The sequence below is a fragment of the Myotis lucifugus genome, unplaced genomic scaffold (assembly GCF_000147115.1).
Source record: "Myotis lucifugus unplaced genomic scaffold, Myoluc2.0 scaffold_191, whole genome shotgun sequence".
Lineage (NCBI taxonomy): Eukaryota > Metazoa > Chordata > Mammalia > Chiroptera > Vespertilionidae > Myotis > Myotis lucifugus.
Genome location: NW_005871239.1, coordinates 430,415 through 450,214, shown reverse-complemented (window position 1 = coordinate 450,214; position 19,800 = coordinate 430,415). Strand labels below are relative to the sequence as shown.

General features: G+C 53.1%; 1 protein-coding gene across 1 annotated transcript in view; it reads left to right on the top strand.

The window, feature by feature from the left end:
- Positions 1 to 19,799, top strand: part of SAMD4A (sterile alpha motif domain containing 4A) — a gene marked incomplete at its 3' end in the record, with an annotated part of 179,553 nt that extends 159,754 nt beyond the window's left edge. The window contains exons 7-11 of the mRNA XM_023760767.1: positions 1,702 to 1,787; positions 7,283 to 7,401; positions 11,536 to 11,818; positions 13,082 to 13,208; positions 19,732 to 19,799. Coding sequence (XP_023616535.1) covers positions 1,702 to 1,787; positions 7,283 to 7,401; positions 11,536 to 11,818; positions 13,082 to 13,208; positions 19,732 to 19,799 — 683 coding nt within the window. The remainder of the gene's footprint in view (positions 1 to 1,701; positions 1,788 to 7,282; positions 7,402 to 11,535; positions 11,819 to 13,081; positions 13,209 to 19,731) is intronic.
- Position 19,800: the final 1 nt, after the last annotated feature.

Here is a 19,800-nt window from a genome sequence, read left to right as displayed (position 1 = left end):
AGGAGAGATAGAAACATCAATGATGAGAGAGAATCATCGATTGGCTGCCTCTTACACGCCCCCTACGAGGGGTCAAGTCTACAACCAGGGCCTGTGCCCTGACTGGGAATTGAGCTGTAACATCCTGGTTCATCAGTCGATGCTCAACCACTGAGCTACACTCACCGGGCTAGACACCTGAGTCTTATAGTTGCTCTGAGAAACTTCCCGTGGTACATGTCCTACAAAAGACTTAAATCCTTAAAAATCTGATTCAGAGGAGATGACCTGTGGCATCCCTTGGGGCTGAAATGCCAGTAGCTTGATCTCCTCCCCTCGCCTCCTTGCTCTCCCCCACCCCCTAGTGGGCACTTAGAGCAGATGACCAGAGCCCATGGATGAAGGGCCATGTGGTGTGGGGGTGGTTACCTGAGTGTGAGGTGCCTCACCCCACCTTCCCTGTGGCGAGAAGTATAGGGGGCTCTGCCCTCAGGAGGCCTGCACTTCTCTGGCCCAGCTTGTTTATAAAGTTTAAATGCTTTTAAATAAATTATAAAATAATTGCAAGGTCAACATAAAAATCAGAACTACACAAAATGGGAGACAGTGAAAACTAGCCCTCCCACCCCAAGCCTCAGAGGCAACCACTATGAACAGGTTTGGAATATGCCCTGGGTAACTTTATACAAGCACATGAGTGTCCTTTTTACACACAAACAGGTTTTGTTTACATGTTTCTCTGCAGTTTTTTTTACATTATATAGTTTTAACAGTTCTATCAATACAGTAGCACCGACTCTTTTTTAATATTTCTATCCATGCAGTAGCACCAACTCATTCTTGCATACTATCCCACAGTATGTGTAAACCATAATTGATCTAATGGCCCCAGTGAATGGACCTCAAAGTGGTTTCCAAGTTTCTGTTGTTACAAACAACGCTATAATCTTACGCAAGATTAAGGAGAGAAGAAAAAAATCAGAATGCCCAGGTTTCAAGTGTGATTTACTGAGTGCCAGGCATTTTCACTTCTAATTGATGTCTTTTGTCATCCGTTAGAAGTGAGCAGAATGGGCTCCACTGATGTGGCCATGAAACCCAGCAGCGTGTGTCCTCTGCCCACAGACTCACTCTGCTGTCAGCCTCAGCACTTACCTGAGTGTGTAGGTGAACCTGTGTGTGTATAAGTGCGTGGATCACTTTGAGAAATAACCCTCCAGTGATTGAGCATCAGGCCTCCTGCTCGTGTGTGCACCCACGCACCTCACGTCCTAAAGGATGTGCCAGCTGGATTCCTCCAAATGAGGTGCGCGGTTCATTCATAAAAATCACGGAGACTGCTCTCTAATAACACCGATGGCCTTTGCTGCCTTTGAACTCCCTCTCAAAAGGAGCCTCTTGCAAAGACAGAGCTCGGGACACTGCTGCGTTCTTCCTCCCCCAGCGTGTCTATGTCAGGCTGGGTTGCAGAAGGCTTAATATAGAATGGTATGCCTGGAATTCATCGACGGGGCTCCTCGAGGCAAGGGCTCCCGTGGTGCCCGAGCCTTTGACTTCAGTGGGATGAGGAGCCTCCTGGCCTTTTTTGTGAGCCTTACGTACAGCCACAGGCACACAGACCTCTCAAAATACTGGTCCTGAAAGGAAATGAGAAACAGATCTCAAGGTTAGGAGATGGGTGTGCATTTTTCGAATTCATCTTTTTTTTTTTTTAATTCACAGTGTGCACACAGCTCTTGGTCTCCAGACCCGATGAGGAGAATATAAGTTCCTATTTACAGCTCATAGACAAGTGTCTAATTCATGAGGTGAGTCATGATAGATTTCACAATGCCTTTTTCCTCATTGCATAGAAATGGTTCCTGTGGTGGGATCATTTGAATCAGCAACAACTTGTTTCTGTGGGGTAGATGTCCGAATAGCTCGGGCAGAACTCGGCGTGGTGGCCTCAAGCCTAAACAAAGCTTGTGTATAACTTAGTTGTCCAAAGATTTGTCCGGGCTGAGCTCTGATGTGAGGGTGCAAGCCTGAGAGGAACTTCTGACTCCGGAAGAATCTCTGAGTGACCAAGCCTGGGAGGTGTGCACACAGTCCTGCCACCCAGCCCCTGATGTTCTCAAGTCTTTCAATGCTTTGCCTTGAAACATGTTGCCTTTGGGCTCAAGGAACTTTGAGGGAGGGGTGAAGAAACAGTGTGCAGCAGAAACAATGTGTGTGGGGGGTGTGGGGTGGGTTGTTTTTAGCCATGTGTCCTTTGAAGAAGGACCGAGGCAGGCTGGAGCTGTGCCTACCAGGCTCTCAAAGCTAGCACAGTCTCCACCACGGGGCTGGCGGGTACTGGCCATGGCTGCCCTGAGCGACATGTGGGGACAGGCCGTTGTGCCTCAAATCCAAGACTCCGGTGGCTACTTTGGTGACTCTCCTCCAGAGAGTTCCAGTGACAAAGTCTGGGCCTCAGGAAACTTAGGACTGGATAACCCTAGAGCCGTGGCCGACAAACCGCAGCTCGCGAGCCACATGCGGCTCTTTGGCCCCTTGAGTGTGGCTCTTCCACAAAATACCACATGCGGTGCGCTCACCTTTGGCGATTGAAACTTCAGAACCCTGGCAGTCCAGGCGCCCTTTTGTTGAAGAGACACACTCAGCGGACCAAAGACCCGTCACCCACTCTCCCTGTGTGGTCAGTTCACTGGGGCCCCCACCTCCGTGCTCTGTCTCCGCCCATCCTTGTGTGCAGGAGTCCAATCTCCTGCTGCAATTCCACTCCAGCCATGCTTCCCCGACCACCAAAAATCTCATTTTTGCGAGTCCCCCTCACAGTGGCATCCATTCTTTTATGTGCCTCTCCCCAACTCCCCCCTCCCCGCCCCCACTCAATCTTTTCTATTTCCAGTCCTGGCCCTGCACTTGTTTTGACCAGCAAAAAGCCACAGACGGAAGACAAGAGCACAGTGACGAATTTCTGAACTCATTCATTCCATAGATATTTATCACTCCCCCTGGCCCTGGCCCTGGCTAGGCAGCTTATGGTGAGGGTAGTGGGTGAAACGCAGGGAAAACAGGTTGTCACGTACGTGACGATAAAGCCTCTGAGAGGCCCTCCCGGCGTGCCCCAGAGCCCAGATGCGGAGTGGCAGGCACCTGCCCGAGCCGGAAGCAGGTGTTCCTCAGAGGGGCTGCCCCCACGCTCGGCTCGCCCAAAAGGCAGGCAGAGTCTCATGGCTCGGTGAGGAAGGAGGCAGGAGAGTGATCCAGGCAGACGGGCAGTGTTTTGGGGGGTTCTGTGTCTTGTTAGGGAAGACCATTGGGGAGGATTTCGAGAAGGGAGCCTTTAAACTTCTGAGAAAGCAAAGCAGATCCCTGCTTCCTCTCCCACGTTCGCTCTGAGCAGTGGAGGACAGGTTGCCTCCACCAGCCGGCTGAGCCCAGGAGGCAGAATGACCGCCCTCCGCTGCCTCTGCTTCCTAGTTGGACCACACCAGCCCCACAGCTGTGGCCTGAGGCTTATCCCTGGCCTGCCTCGGTGTGCCCTCCCTGGGCATCGTGGCTCTTCTTTTTGCTTCTTCCCACTTTTCTCCCCGATGCCCAGTGATCCATGCAAAGATGACACTGAGTGCTCCTCTGCCGGCAGGAGGCCCAGGCAAGGGGCCTCTCGGTACCGGGAGTCACGGCAGATAGGAGCTCAGGCAGAGTCCGCTTGCCTGAATTCAGGTCGGGATGGAGGGCCTGCGCTCTGCTTTGGAAGGGAAAATGTTGTTCAAGCCTTTTTATTATTTTAGTTGAGAAGGAGGAAACATGTCTGAATAATTTTCCACAGGCCTGGGTTGTGTGTGAGAGAACGCACCCTCCCTGCGGCTGGAGGGGAGGTCAGTGTGGGCTCCGGACAGGGCTGCCTTCCTCAGCCCCCAGCGCTGCTGCTGCTGCTGCTGCTGCTGCTCCGCCCACTGCAAGGGGAGGTGTGGTTACTTCCAAGGCACATTCCTTCCCGAGGATGAAGGACCGACTCCCTAGAGAAAGAAAAGGGAGGATAGGCAAGTTCTGGATTCTGTATCTGGGACCAATCACTTCCTCATGGATTGTAATCCCAGGCATATTGCCTGCTTGCGGTCTTGACAAGGTTCTGGGAATCTGAGTGCTTGTCCCCTTAATGAGGCTTTTTATCCAGCCACCAAAGCTGCAGGACACATCTTCTTCCAGACAGACGGATTGGTCTGGGCCTGACAGGGACAGAAGACGGAGCAGTGGCTGGCTGGCTGTGTCTGGGCAGCCTGCAGTGTGGAATCTTCCTTCCCCCCCAGCCCAGGGTGGAGGAGGCTGGGGTGTGGTACCAGCCGTCCCAGCCGATGGCGGAGCACCGGAACCAGCCTTCAAAAACCGCTGGGAGCCTGCCATGGCCCAGCGCTCCTGCCCCCAGCTGCCCCTCCCAGGACTGAGAACCGGCCTCCACACTCACTCGCACTGCTGGGGGCTCGCTCCCACTAAAGGAGCCTGAGGCCCAGGTGCGGAGGTACCTACATGTCCATCTTTTCAGATGCTCTTTGCCCCCGTGGCCGAGGTCATGTGTGAACTGCTGTCCCTGGAAACACTTTAAATGCACATCTATCGAGTGAACCATTAACTCCTTTGTCACTTGAAATTCAGGCTTGTCCTCCAGTCTGGCTCCAGACCAGCTCAGGACTCTAGTTTTGAGACCTTGAAGTCATTTGTTCGGGGTAAAGGTGGCTGTTGAACACCAACTGTGACAAATACGCACATGCCACCACCCAAGGGCTGGTCCACGCAACTGAAAATAGCCGGTTAGAGTATCTGTGAGTGGCGTGGGTGGAATCATTACTAAGAGCCAGGCATGTTCTTAAGTATTCTGAGTGCTTTTCGTGTGTTATCTCATTTCGTCCTTACAGCGTCCATTAGAGGGAGACATTATCACCCTCAGCTTTTAGAAGGAGCAGAGTCTCAGGTGGAGGGATTCGCATAAGGGAGTGTGGGGATTCGCACCCTCCCGTGTGCATCCAGGGCTTTCCTCTGACCCACCGGCGGGGCCCTTCTCCTCAGCTCATCTCGACCAGGGTGCCTGCATCTTGTGTCCTCACTTAACATCTGGCTGAATGAGCCCGTCAAAAGCAGAATCTGTCCATCCCTTTGTGAGTCCAGCAGAGGTGTTTGCCTGTCACAGTTTTCAGAGGTCCTCGTGTGTAGTTGGACACTCACTGAGCATCACCAAAAATGAGAGGGACCACGGAGGAGAACCAGGTCCTCGCCTTTCAGCCATGAGACCGTCCTGCCACTCACTTGAGTGGGGGGTCAGCACCTCTTTCTCTGATGGGGCACTGGGTCCCGTGGTTGGTAGCCCTCTTTGATGCGTACCCTTAATGGTGTCTGGCTAAAGTCACCCAGGGGGAAGCAGTTTGTAAGTCAATAACTTTTCTGCAGTATGACTGATATCTTTTTGCTTTTGTTCACATAGCTCTCTTGTGTTTAGGTCCTTAAAGATTAAATGTCATCCGAAGAAAATTAAGCTGTCTTTCTATTTTTCCCCCTCTGTTTCAGAAATCTGTTTCCTTCATGGAAAATAATCATGTAGTCTGTTATTCTAAGTAATAGCTTATTGCTTCTTAAATTTCATGCCTTATTGACAAAACTACCTAGGCGTGTTATCTCCATCATTGTTAATGCTGATCTGTCAAACCCGATGGATTTCCACAGCGTGTGGACCACAGTTCTAGATACTTGACAGGATTCCTGAATTGTGTGTGTGGTTCTCATCATCTCGAGCACTCCACGTCCAAGTGCTGCCTGCAGTGGTCGGCAAACTGCGGCTCTCGAGCCACATGCAGCTCTTTGGCCCCGTGAGTGTGGCTCTTCCCCAAATACCGACTTCTGCGCATGGGCCATGAATTTTCAATCGCACTGTATGTGCGCGCCCGCACATGTTATTTTGTGGAAGAGCCACACTCAAGGGGCCAAAGAGCTGCATGTGGCTTGCGAGCCACAGTTTGCCGACCACTGTACCAGGGCACTTGCTGCAAACACAACACCCCCCTCCCACTCCCCTCCAGATCTGTCAGGCTCTAGGTGTTGGGGAGAGGCCTAGGAATCCACATTTTAACTGGTCTCTTTGGGAAATCTAATAGACCATGACAAATAACCCCTGAAAGTCCTTCCCTGGGCCATGGTGCACACAAAAGAACACATGATGTAGATGACAGCATATTACAGGGCAGTAGGCACAACATCCCCAACACCAATTTTACTAGAAAAGACTCAAGAAGCAATCAGATCTACCCATCTTCCTAAACTTCAGACAATTTAGGTTAGGACGGGGTGCAGTGGGGTTTTGGTAGGGCACCAGATCCCTTAACTAGAAGTTTCTCAGCCCAGCCCTGAAATGCAGAGACTAAACTCCATGTTCTGAAGCCCAGCTGACCACTCAGGGTGTCCACACACTATCAAGCATATTGATTTTTGGAGTGGTTTAGCATTTCCATTGATTATGAAAATGCCGGGGGCCTCCAGAAGCCAGAGTATTCAACAATCAATTTTGCAATTTATTCTTGGTTAATAAATAGAGTCCAGAGTGGAGTCAGAGGCAAGAGAAGGTGGGTATGGACCTACCAGAAATGCAACCAAAACCAAGGGTTATCAAGAGTTTGCCCGGCTGACTTGGCTCAATGGTTCAGCATTAACCTATGAACCAGGAGGTCACAGTTTGATTCCTGGTCAGGGCACATTGCTCAGGTTTCGGGCTCCATCCCCAGTGTGGGGCGTGCAGGAGGCAGCCGATCAATGATTCTCTCTCATCATTGATGTTTCTGTCTCCCTTCCTCTCTGAAATCAATAAAAAATATATGTATTTTTTTAAAAGCCGCCGAAACTGGTTTGGCTCAGTGGATAGAGCGTCAGCCTGCGGTAACCTATGAACCAGGAGGTCACAGTTTGATTCCTGGTCAGGGCACATTGCTCAGGTTTCGGGCTCCATCCCCAGTGTGGGGCGTGCAGGAGGCAGCCGATCAATGATTCTCTCTCATCATTGACGTTTCTGTCTCTCTCCCTCTCCCTTCCTCTCTGAAATCAATAAAAATATATGTATTTTTTAAAAAGCTTAATGCATGTACCGTACTAGGCACCTCCAATGCCAAATAACTTGAATTTTCAGTTATGAAACTGACTGCTGTTTGAACCAGCTTGGAAACAGGTGAAAAAAAGGCAACCACAGAGACGCCAATGTTTTCCCCTATTAATTGCATGTTTCTCCTTCTAATGCTAGGCTGCGTCACCCATTAAAAAATCCTGTTTGTTTTTGCAGGCATTTACAGAGACGCAGAAAAAAAGATTGTTGTCATGGAAACAGCAGGTGCAGAAGCTCTTTCGGTCTTTCCCTCGGAAAACCCTTCTAGACATATCAGGATATCGACAGCAAAGAAAGTACGTTGGGATTTCATTGTTTGTAATGCATGGTGGCTCCCAGGTGCCTCGTTGCCTGCCTGGGTTCCCAGGGCAGGACAAGGCAGGGCATTCCTTGGTCATCAAGGTGCCCTGTGGCAAGTTCCAAATCGCCGTCCTTAAACAGGTGGGGTTGGGAAAGGCTGTGTAGAGAGAGCATTCCCAGAGGAAGAGCTGAATGCGATCTTTTGTAACTCAATTGACATTGTCAAAGTGACAGCGTTCGTCCGGATGCAGAGAGTGGATATAATTTAATGAACGCCAGCAGAACACTTGGTAGTTTATCCCCAAAAGGGGGCCCTGAAAGGACAGAAACGGATTGTTCTCTCAGCACCTTAAGTGGTCGTGTAATTTTTTTCTCTCTTCTAGCTGCAGACAAGCTAATTATAGTTGGTGGCAGGGTGAAGAGCCCAGTGCTAGTCTATTTTGGTCTGAGTTGCAATCTAAGAGTGGAGCAGCACCGTTCTCGGTTTCTCATAGTGCTTCAGGTTCTTGGATGCAGTTAAAAATAAGCCTTATTGTACTTGAGACCCCCTTCCCTTGATCTGGCTTTAAATTGAAGAATCCAGTAGCATATGAAAGGTGAATTACCTTGCCAGTTAATTAAGGGGAGGCGTGGATTAAGCCTTGTACAATGACAGGGAGTTTTGGGGAGACAAGAGAATGACGATGTGAACATCCTCAAAATCCACATTCCATTTATTTTTGCATTTTTAAACATGAGCACACAATGTTTTCAGTTGCACCTGAAAAGTTCTGAATTCATTTCTCAGTGCATTTATTTGCATAAGTGTGCCTTCCAACATCACTGTTGGATATTATTTAAGGGGGGGGGTGAGGCCCATTGAAATTTGTGAAGTCTTTATTAAAGATTAATGTAAAAAATGAATTATCCAGCCTATACAACACGGTTACTTATTAAACATTTAACCCTTACTATGTGCCAATTATCCAAGCACGATAAGAATATTAGTACTTTTAATCCTGCAACAACCATGTAAGGTAGAGGAGCTGCTGTCAGCCTCGTTTTACGGAGGAGTCGGTAGGCAATGGCATCCAGGATTTGGTTCAGGCAGGCCAGCGCCAGGGTCAGTGCTTAACCACTGTGGGTGCCAGGCAGCTCTCATGGTCTTTGTGCAGAAACGATGGACAGGTCAAGCAACACTCTTTATTTCCCACTCCCTGGCCCCAGGCCCTCTGGGGTGCCTCCCTGGTGGGTTGTGCTGGATCAGCTCTGCACCCTGATGAAAGTCCAGGCCCCTCCCCTGGGACACCCCCCCTCTCCTCCTGTATGGACAGCAACACTTCTCCCAAGGATGAGGAGGAGGTGCCAGCCCCTCTTGCTACACCAGCCCCTTGGGAGCCAAGTTCCAAGCAGAAGAAGGAAGTTAGAAGTTGACCATGAAGATAGAGCTTTTAAGGGCTTTGCTTCTCACCCCAAAGTTTCATCCCCTGCCTCTGTCTGCCCTGCCTTGTCCTTGGTTAACCTTGACCTCTCTAGAGGGTGACCACCTGAAGCTTGTTTTGGGCTAACCTAAGGTTTGCCAGATTGGAGTCCCAGTGGACCTCTTTTTATGGATTAGATAAGAATGAATTTAATCATCAATTGTAGATGTTCAATTGGAGGCTGCTAAAGCTCTAGAAAATAATTTGTTCTCCTATGTATTACCTCTGGGATCTTCTTATGCTATTAATTTGCTTTGAAGACCCGTTTCTCCAGTAATACAAAGGTATCTGCTGCCCACCCCCTGCTTGAATTATCCCAAATCCCAAATTAATTGGTTCTTATTTAGTCTTTTCACGCATTTCAAGATAATGAAATCGGTTGGTTAGATTTAGGAAGGCAAAGAGAGACGCGAATGGGCAGAGGAAGAGAATGAAAAATGAAAATTTACTTTTGTCACTTTATTCTCTCCCCAGAAGAAATAAGAAATGATTATCTCATTAAGCCTAGTGATCTTAAGTAACCTAAGCGTTCACTCTGGTTGCCTCAACAACCCTGGCTTTGTAATAACCTATTAAGGACGCCACAGTAGAGCCCCACCATCATTAGAAAGACGGCCTAGCCAAGTTCTCCCCACCCACCCATTCTATCCCCAAAATGTTCAGGGCTTTCCCACCACATTCAGCCAGCGAGTCCTCACTTCTGGAGTGCCTAGAGCCCTTGTTCCTCCAGTGGCCCATAACAGAGCCCTCTGCCCACATTCTATTGCTCAAGATATACTCTGCCTTCCTGGAAGCGCACATCCTTTTAGCATGTTCACTGACTACTGTATTTTGCATATGAAGTAACTTTTAAAAAATCCAACTGAAAAGGAAAACGAGAGGGGAAAAAAGCCATTCGCACTAAATAAGGAAAAGTCTTAGCAGAATACTGAATCATCTACCAGGTGGCCAAAATTCTGACTCAAAAACCAAAGGCCTAGTTTTCATAGTTAAACACACACACACACACACACACACAAAACCGCCGCTTGCTCTCCACCTGTCAGTCACTCAGATGGTCCTTCCTCCAGGGGAAGTCTCTGGGATCCCATGAAAGGACTCCTACCCCACCTGGCTTGAATTTCCTCTTTCAAACCAAACGTTTGAAACCTTAGTCAAAGAAGAAAGAGGGGCAGAAGAGGGAGGAAGGATGAGATAACAAAGAGACCTAGAACCCAGGAGTGCCCCTTCTCACCGCGCGCAGAGGAGCCACAAAAGCCTGGAAGTGGAAAGACATAGCCCAGAACTCAGTTCAGCCGGCTCACCGTGGAATTCTCTTCCCTGCCCTCCCTCCCTCCCTGGGAAAAGAGGAGCACTGGGGAAAGAGAAACATTTCCTGAGATCTGCCGTGCTGATGGCTTAGGGGCCCCTCCCCCTAGGCACACACAACTCTCCCTCAGGAAATGACTGTTTAGCAGGGCCCCCCACCCCCACCCCATCATCCTCAACTGGTGAAATACGTCAGCCCTGTCTCCGGGAGTCTCCTCACAGGCTTGGCACAAACCTCCCCTGCACGGTGGGGAAAGCGAGTCTGTTCCATCTTGTGGCCATTGGAGGTAAAGCATTTCGACCTAAACATCAGTGAATGACTAAAGCTGACTCTTCTTGGAAAGAATGTGCTGGTTCCTGAAACCCCGCTGGCGGCCGCGCGCCCTCCCAGAACCTGAGGCCTGTGAGAGAGGACAAGTGCTTTGGAGATGAGGTCACAGCAGCGAAGGCAGCACAGCCTCCGAGTGCGCCGCCTGGGTCTCCGGCCGCCGTCCTGCGTGGACCCAGGGGGGACACGCAGCCTCTGGTCTCTCTGCAGGGAGGGCCTGCGCAGTGGGGAGCAGTGGGTGTCCGGGGGCCAAACACCACCATCTCCATTCTCCTATCCCTCCTCCATACCCTGGAGTCAGCGCCCCGGCCGTGGGTCAGTCCTGCCATGTGGAGAGGCGCCCTGATGGCAGAGGCGTGTCCATTCTTTCATTCATTCAACATGCCTTTACCGTGTCAGGAGCTGATTCGGTCACGGAACACGTAGGCTTGACAAGGACAGACGTCGACCTGTTTTTCAGGGAGCTGACATCCTAGGGGGCTCCCAGGCCACTGTCCCCCAGTCTCCCACAGAGCCAGACGGATATCGGGGAAGACTGTGGTTTGATGGAAGAAACACTGAGCCTGGCTGTGCAGCCTTCTCGCTGTGTGGCCTCTTGACAGGCGTGTGAGTGCTCTGGGCCCTGTGACCAGCTTGGAAGAAGGCCCAGGAGCGGCCTGGTTAAACCTCAGGGCTGCCAGCACTGCTCCCTGCTGGCTGAGTGACCTTCGCGAAACTATTAAGCTCTATTTACTTCTCCAGCTGTAAATAAAAGTGGGTAGAGCGCCTACTTCGGTGGGTTGTCGTGAGGATGGAAGAATCAATGTAATAGTGTCCTGATGGTGCACGTAACCTTTGCTCTCAGCTGTCAGCTGTCGTTTTAATCATAGCTCTTTCCTGGCTCAGACCCCCCAGGACCCCATAGGCCTATGACTGTCAAAATGCGAGCAGACCAACACCCACCCCGCCCCAGGAGGCGTCCCACAGGCAGCCTGGGGGGTGAGATGGCTGCAGGGGACTCATGCTCCCTGGTTCTTCTCTGTTCGCTCCCACAGTCGCGGCTTTGGGCAGTCCAACTCCCTCCCGACGGCCGGCTCTGTGGGCGGCGGCATGGGCAGACGGAACCCACGCCAGTACCAGATCCCTTCTCGGAACGTCCCTTCTGCCCGCCTGGGCCTCTTGGGCACCAGCGGGTTCGTCAGCTCCACCCAGCGCAACACCACAGCCAACCCCACCATCATGAAACAAGGAAGACAGGTTTGTTCTGCACCGGAGAGGAGGGTGGGCAGCCAAGCTCAGCGCCCGAGGCTGCAGGATGTTTCCCCAGATGACCCCAAGGTGAGGGGAGAGGCCGAGGGGGGCTAAGCTGAGAGACAGTGTCCCTGTCCTCTGCGTTACCGACGTCGTTTGCGTTGTTCCTCCGGGAGATAGACCAGAGCTGAGGCTGCGCCTGGCCTCAGGGAGGGTGGCTGAGGAGGCCCCTGGGACCACTTCAACCTTGGGGGCCCCGAGCAAGGGTGCCTTTAGAAAGAAATGCAATACCTGTTTATTGTTTGCCCCGACCCTTGACTTGCCCCAGCAGACCTCACCACTTCCCAAACTGGGTTCCAGAGGAACCTCCGCCTCTAAGGAACTTGCTTAGCTTTTTTGTTCGTGGCACGTAGCTCCTTCGTTGTGGTCCAGCTGTGGGGGAGAAGCCACAGGAAGGAGCTGGAGAGGCCTCCAGAGGGAGGGGTGAAACCCTCTCGGCCAGACAAAGCTGTGTGACCTACATGTGTGACCTAGAGCTGACCCCTGTCCCGCGGCCCCACGGCCCTCTGCCCCCGTCCCACACCCTGCCCAGTGCCTCCCATCCATGTACCTCCGGCTTTGTGGGGCCGTGTAGGTTGGGGCTGGGACTGCAGGGACACAAGTGGGCCCGAGGTTCTGGGTTGTCCTGAGAAATGCAGGGGTGACAGATTGGTCTAAAAACAGGAAAATGGCTCCAGGCACGACAGGCGGGATTGGCTCCCCGGGGAGCAGCACGGGGGTATGAAAAAGCCCCGCGTTCTGGTCATTGTGGGCAGCCCCAGGTCAGTCCAAGAGGAAGTCACCACATAGTAACACACACAAGCCCAGTGGTGCCAGCTCATTGCCGATCAGGGCTTCTTCCCCTGCCCCCCCACCCCCCACTTTGTAGTAACTTGTAAGAATCTCAAAGAAATCAAATGAGATTAGTTGGCACCTGAAATGGTGCTCTTCATGGCAAATATCTACAAACGCCCTCTCCCCCCATTTCCAAGAAAAATGACAGGAAAAGCAAAAGCAACAAAAGGGATAATAGGGAGGGGGAGAGGGAGAGAGGTGTCCAGATTGAACTGAGGTTTAGAGAGGGGCCTGGGGCTCAGGAGGTGGGAGCAATGGGCATGTAGCTAAAAGGAACGGAACCTAAAAGCCCTCACTATGAATAAGCAGATGGGCAGCGCTGGCCTGCAAGCCCCATGCCAGACGTTAGAGTATTCGTCTCCTGAGCTCTGGGGGGGGGGGGACCCTGCTGCCCACCCCCAGCCCCCCACCCCAGGGCATCTGGACTCACGGTCCCCCTTTTGTGTTTCTCACCAGAACCTCTGGTTTGCCAACCCCGGGGGCAGCAACAGCATGCCAAGCCGCACCCACAGCTCCGTGCAGAGGACCCGCTCGCTGCCCGTGCACACTTCCCCCCAGAACATGCTGATGTTCCAGCAGCCAGGTAGGGCCCGGAGCCTGCTCTCTCGCTCTGCTCCCCCCTGACACACCGGCGAGGCCAGGACGCCAAAATAGATGCCCCGGTGAACCCAGCTGGAAAGTGCTTAGCCTCGACTGTCACCACGCATTCTTGCGAGCTTATAGAAGCCTTTCTTTTTTTAAACTGTGCCTTGCCAGCATGAATAGCGGCTGGTTGGCTGGAAGCCAGCGCGAGGAGCCCCACAGTCGTTGCAATCTGACGGGGATATTTTTGATACTAGTCATATTTCTAGGTTGATTAAAGCAGAGATACCACTGGAGGGCTTGGTGGGGCGGGGGGATGGGAGGGGTTCCATGTGCCATGGGGGCGGGCGGTGTAGAGAGTAAGACAGATAAAGAGAAGGCTTGGCAGCGCTGATGCTAAGGGACCCCTCCCCCTCCCCGGTTTGGGAGTGCCTTGCAAACATGACTGCTGGACCGGCCATCTTTCCTGCACTTGGTCAAAGAGCATCTTGGTGCAACTCAGGTCCATTTCACCTTTCACCTTGCCCCTGAAACAGGCAGCCAGAATTATGTACAATCAGCAAATACTCGTACCCTTTCTCTATGCAGACAGGGACCTTAGACTCCACAGAGAATGCAAAGCCACACAAACAGTCACTGCACCTACCTAGATGCCCCCCGCAGGTGGGCAAACCCAACGTGCACCTGCAGGAAATGCCCAGCCAGGGCAGTAGATGCGCTCGCTCTGGGCATAAGTCCTCCAGGAGGTTAGGAGGGGCAAGGTCGCTGTGGCCTTGGGTGGGCCAGGAAGCATCTTGGAGTTGGGGCTGAGCTTCAGGGGCCAGAGGGTGAGGAGGTGGAAAGAGGAGGGCGGCACCGCAGGCCGAAGGGGAGCAAGCTTCAGTGGTGCCGAGGGCCACGGTGCGTCCCAGAAGCCATTGCTGGGCTGAAGTAGCAGAGGGTTGACCAAGGGAGCTGGGAAGATGGTGCCCGGTAGTGGGGACTCTAAATCCAAGGCCATGAGCTCGGAGCCCAGCCGCGCTCAGTGGGGTACCTGTGGAAGGTTTTGAGCAGGAGGTCAGGCAAGAGTGTGCGTGGACTGTGACGGAGAGGCAGGCCATGGGTGGGGGGGGCACTGAGGAGGAGGAGGACGGGGAGGAGCAAGAGGAGGAGGAGGAGGAGGAGTGGAGCTGCCGTGGGGTGAGGTGTGCCAGGAAAGGAAGGGGTGTCCACGAGGTCCGGATGCCTGTGTACAGTTGCTTCTTGGCTTCTAGAATGCTCCGTATTTGTGCACTTTGGTTTTAAAGCTCCTTTTCTCCGTTTTGATACTTGCAGCTATTTTTCTTCCCAGGCAGAAATACTGGATACAATTCGGGGGTTGTGCATGTTATCCCTGGGTTGTCCAGTCCCAGCCTCTGCTACCATGCAGAATTGTGGGTAATCCACTCCCAGTGACAGAGAATCTGGGCACCAGGAGGTCTGTGACCTTAAGCAAACATCCCACGGCCAGGCCCAGACAAGGACTCACCCTCCGGAGACAGGGCCTCGGAGGTGGGCCAGGAGCTGGGTCTCCTGTGCAGGTGGGGCTTTCCCCTCCGCTGCGCATCCTGGTTCGCTAGGCGGGCGTCTAGGGGTGGTGGACAGGGGGGACTACAGTCAGTATTCTCTCAGGGCCGCAGGAGTCAGGGAGGCAGAAGGCGGCTGTAATAGTGAAGACAACAGGGAACAGAGACATGTGACCAACCCAAAATTAAATAGAGAGCCGCGTCACAGGACAACATAGTGGTTTCTTCCTGGCCGGCGATGGCTTCAGAGCATCCGTTTTAAACCCTCTGGGCAAATCTTGGAGACTGCAATGCATTCTAAAGGAGCCTTTATTTATTCTGTTAACTTAAAATGATTCATTGAAATCGTGGAAGACTTTACATAGCTCCCAAGAATATAGTAAAGGCTGGGGGCTAGAACCAGCACCAAGTTGAGCATCAACTAGTCAGTTGCCTCGCTCAGATGTGCAAGAGGCTCCCCTCTCTTCTGGACCCAGAGTCTGGCCCCTTGGCAGCCAGTCAGGGTGGTTTTCACCTTATTCCCACACACGCAATTTCTAGACGCTTCCCGGGACGAGCCAGGAGAGCCACGGGGGATGGTTGCCTCTCGCTGCCTCGGGATGAGTAGGAAACACGAAGCGAGGGGACAGGGTCTCATGGACTCACCCCGGAGGGACTTGAGCTCAGAACACGCATGGCGCCCCGTGAGAGCGCTCAGGGTCCTCGCAGAGGCAGGGCTTTTGCCCAACTGCAAAACTCGTCTGGAAATGGCTTGCAGAACGGTGCCCTATCTTGGAAGCAGCTCGATTCCTGTTGACGCGGCTCAGCCACCCTTGGGGTCCAGGCCTGGAGCAACACTGGGAAGCTGAGGCTCCCGACACCTGGAGGGCTGGAGAGAGAAAGGGCAGAGGGCGGCAGCAGCAGACCTCCAAGGACAAGCATGGCAGAGGGTCGGCTGGCAGCCCCACTGAGATCTCGTTCTTCCCTTGCACAAAACCATGTGCACACGACCCCTGGTGCTGGGCCACCAGATGTGAGATGGATACGGAGTGCCTTCCATGGCAGCATTTCCCGGGAACATACCCGTTCCCATCATCCTCCCCTCTCACCAGCTCATGCTTGCACTTCTCCCACCATTAGACTGCTGCACACCTGGGAGCCGTCACCGTTCATTTCTGCCTTCGTGTGAGTGAGTTTCCCAGTTCCTTTCAGAGAGCTGCCTTCGAGAGAGTGGGGGAAGGGAGAGGGCATAAGAGCCCTGGGTGCATGAGGGGAAGGCAGGGGTGCCATGCAGAGGCAGAGGCCAGAACAGGGACCCCCTTGAATAATAAACATTTGCCCTCTGCCTTCTAGTAAGTAGGCCAATGGCCCTGCTCAGGGAGGTTGGTGAGTTGAGTCCGTTCTATCACAGCCAAGAACCCAGCTGGGCCCGTGCCCCCCTGTGTCTAAGAGTGGCATGCAAAGAGACCAACTTGCGGCAAGATGGGACAATATTATTGTCTTGCACCATATTCCACTCATCAGTTTTTGGTGAAACTGTGGGTCCCGGAGGATTTCCACAACACTTCCTCTGCAGGTTTAGGAGTGAAGCCACCAGAGAAAAGCCTCAGCCACCATCACAGACTCGGCGTGCGACTCATTCATTACTCATGTTCCCCCCTCCCCCACCAAGACTCTCGGTGATCACCAGTCTGCCTGCCACACTGACCCCGTTTCCTGCCCACACTGCTCTCTTTGCCTTGTGTTACCATCCTCCCCTTTTCTTCTTGGTTCCGGCTTTGTCTCCCTCTCTTCCTTACCTGCCCGCCCCCCCGCCCCCCATCACAGCGATCCGGGTCCCACTTCCCGTCCTCTGTCCCTTCCTCACCAGCCTGTCTTTCCCGAGTTCTCTCCAGCCCTTGGCCCTGCTTCTCACTTCACCAGACTTTCAAAGCCTTTCAGCAGAGGAGCCTCAGATGTCACTGGCAACGTGAGATCCTGAAGGTTTTCTTCCTAAAATGCCGACCTGTCTCTTACTCTGAAGTCCTGAAGCCATCGGCCTCCTGCCTCAGCCTCGATGCCTTGAGAGAGATGCGCAATTGTACCCTGGGTGCCACAGGCGTGAAACTCAGCAGGACTGCCCTGTGGTTGCCGTGGGAAAGCCACCTGGGCCACCCAAGTGAAAAGTCCCAAGTCAGCCTAGGCCCTGGGCATCTGAGAGCTGGGAGCCGCACTGACTCCTGGAACGAGCTGATGGTGAGGGAAGAATTTCCAGTGCACAGAGGTGGCATCTGAGCTGAAGAGACAGCAGAGGACTCAGGTGCAGAGTCCTTCCTCTTTGCCTTCTAGGAGACTAGAAACCACATCTGCCTGGTCCATCACAGCTGGGGGCCCAGGATCACTGCGATGAGTCCGTAGGGACAGCAGGAGCCATGGCAAGAGTTGGCTGGTGGTTACTGTGGGCCTGTGGAGCAGGAGCTGCCCGGGTGCTCCTCTAAGGTTCTGAGAGCTCCACCCACCCACTCACCCACCCACACGTGGCTGAGGGCTCCTAGCCTGCAACAGAGGCTGGTACCCACCTGTCTTGTATATGCAAAGAGATGCCACAGATCTGTTTTTATCAAATACCCAATTAAGAAGTCACACTATTAGGAAACTCGGGAATATGAACATATGTGTTTCTCCCAAGACTTGGAGCTTTTCAGAGCCATTCTGAGAATGGAGGGGGTCAAGACTCCCCGGCGCGCCTGCGGGAGGCGCTGGAGGAGGAAGAGCAAGCACGCCCACTCTCCGCCTAAAAGAGCAGCCACGGAGGTTTGGAGATTCTGGAGCGTAGAGCCCTGCACTTCTCAGCCCCCTTTTTGGAACACGCAATCCCAGGCTTGGAAAATGTCATTTTGCTGCGTGTTGGCAAGAAATCCTGCAGCTGAGACACTTCTCTCCAAATGTCGAGCATCTTTATTTATCCAAATCTCTCCACAGTGTTTGTTTAAAGGGAAGTGCTAGAGAGTAAACTAAATTTTACAATGAGCATATGGATGGCTATAATTGCTGAGGGTGTTTTTTTTTTCATATTTGCTAACTGGCTATATATAAAACTGTGTTTCTCTTTTAGAGATTTCACACCCTGAAGGCTGCTAATTTTTGCATGCATATGATTTTCACATGAATGGATGGAAATACTAACATACTCTCCCCCCAGGATTGTCTAAGTGTCCCGGCCCCACTTTGAGAGCAGCCAGCGAAGGGGGCGGGGGAGACCCTTGCATTTTTCCCTCTCAGTTCCCCTGGAAGCCCCATTGGCCTCCTGATCTGGCACAGAAGTTCCACTGATGCTGGCACTTGTGTCAGAAAGAACCCTCTCTGCTCCCCAGTGCTTTCTGCATCGGTCCGTTCTGCCAACCTTCTCTTTGCGAAGTTTACGTAACGGAAATGACATCTGCCTCTGAATGAGCTGGTCATGGGGAACCCAGATTGCAAAGGGTATTTAAATGTACAGCCAACCAAGGAAAACAAATACGTACTTTGGTTTAGCCGTTGGTTTCAACTTCCCATCCCACCAAACCACCAATGCATTTGTAATCCCCGGCCCAGGCCCTGAGCGCCCCCTGGTGGAGATGTGAAGGAGCAAGGACATGGCCTTAAGTTTGGGACATAGGCAGGATCTTTATGGGGAGAAGAGCTAAGGCCCCAAGAAGAGAACAGCTTCCCAGGGTCACGTGTGGAGGCAGCGACAGTGCTGAGACTCCCCAGGCACAGAACACACCCCCCGGCTGATGTTTCTCCTGCCTCCCTGCTCTAGGACTTCAGGTCTTAGCTGCCAGAGTTGCTGTGTCTTGCTCCATTTCTGATCCCTCAGTGGGCATGGACGAGGTGTGCAGAAAGCCATGCTGGGGTATTATGGGAGATTCCGAGGACGATGAAAGCATCGTCGCTGTCTGCAAGGCACTTCCAAGCTAGTCAAGGACGTTCAGGAGCTCCACAGGATCAGGGGCCGGGGAGGGGCTGACCGCAGGGGCCCCAGTAGGACCGAGGAGGAAGGCCCCAGGGTCTGGAGCCTGGGGAGACAGGGAGGGTCTGCAGAGCAGCATCTCAGCCCAAGGCTGTGTTGGCAGGGAGAGCGCGGGCTCTGGGTTCCGTCCCATGTGGGTTCCTGGCCCAGCTCTGTGTCCGCTGGCTAACCTCGGCAGGTCACTCAGCTTCACGGAGCCCCACCTGGGAACCTGGCGCCCGGCGCAGGCTCAGGCGCAGAAGAGGTGCTTTCCACGCTGTGGTTCCCATTTCCTGCTGCTCAGAAGGAAGCAGACATGCGCCTGCTGGGCCTGGGGTAGGCACGGGGAGCAGAGCCACGGCCTGTTCCCATGAAGCGAACTTTCAACTGGGGAGGCAGCAGATAAATGCATATGTCAGGTGCTGTGCCATCTATGCAGTGAAGGAAAGCAGCAGAAAGGGATGGGGCCGAAAAGGCCTGTTCACATGCAATGAACAGAAGGTCCTTTCTGAGGAGACAGTAGAGCAAGAGACCACATGGCAGGGAGAGGGAGAGCCGTGGAGACATCCAGGCCCAACATTCTGGGCAGAGGGAACAGCAGTGCAAAGGCCCTGGGGCCGAGGAGGACCTGGGGTAGACTGGAGGAGGGGAGAGTGTACCAGGGCAGGAGCTAACAAGGAGCCAGACTGTGTGGGGCCTGCAGGCCATGGCAGGGCTTGGGTTGCCTCTGATGGGAAGGCGCTAGCTGGTTCTGAGCAGAGGACTGACAGACTATGACTCTGAGCAGCTATTCTTAGTCACCACTCCTCTTCCAGCCGCCCACATTCACAGTGGACTCGGGGAGCGTGACCTCGGAGGTTGGTTGAACCCGAGTGTAACCTGGCCTCCGTGCTGGCCCCGACCGTCCCCCCAGGTCCTCCCAGGGAGGCCCAGCGGACCCTCACCCTGGCAGGTGGAGCCAGGGGCACTGTGCACACTCTCTCTTTGTTCTTAGAACCCCCGTCACCAACATAACCCTTTGCCCCCTGCAGAATTCCAGCTTCCCGTGACTGAACCTGACATCAACAACAGGCTGGAGTCCTTGTGCCTCAGTATGACCG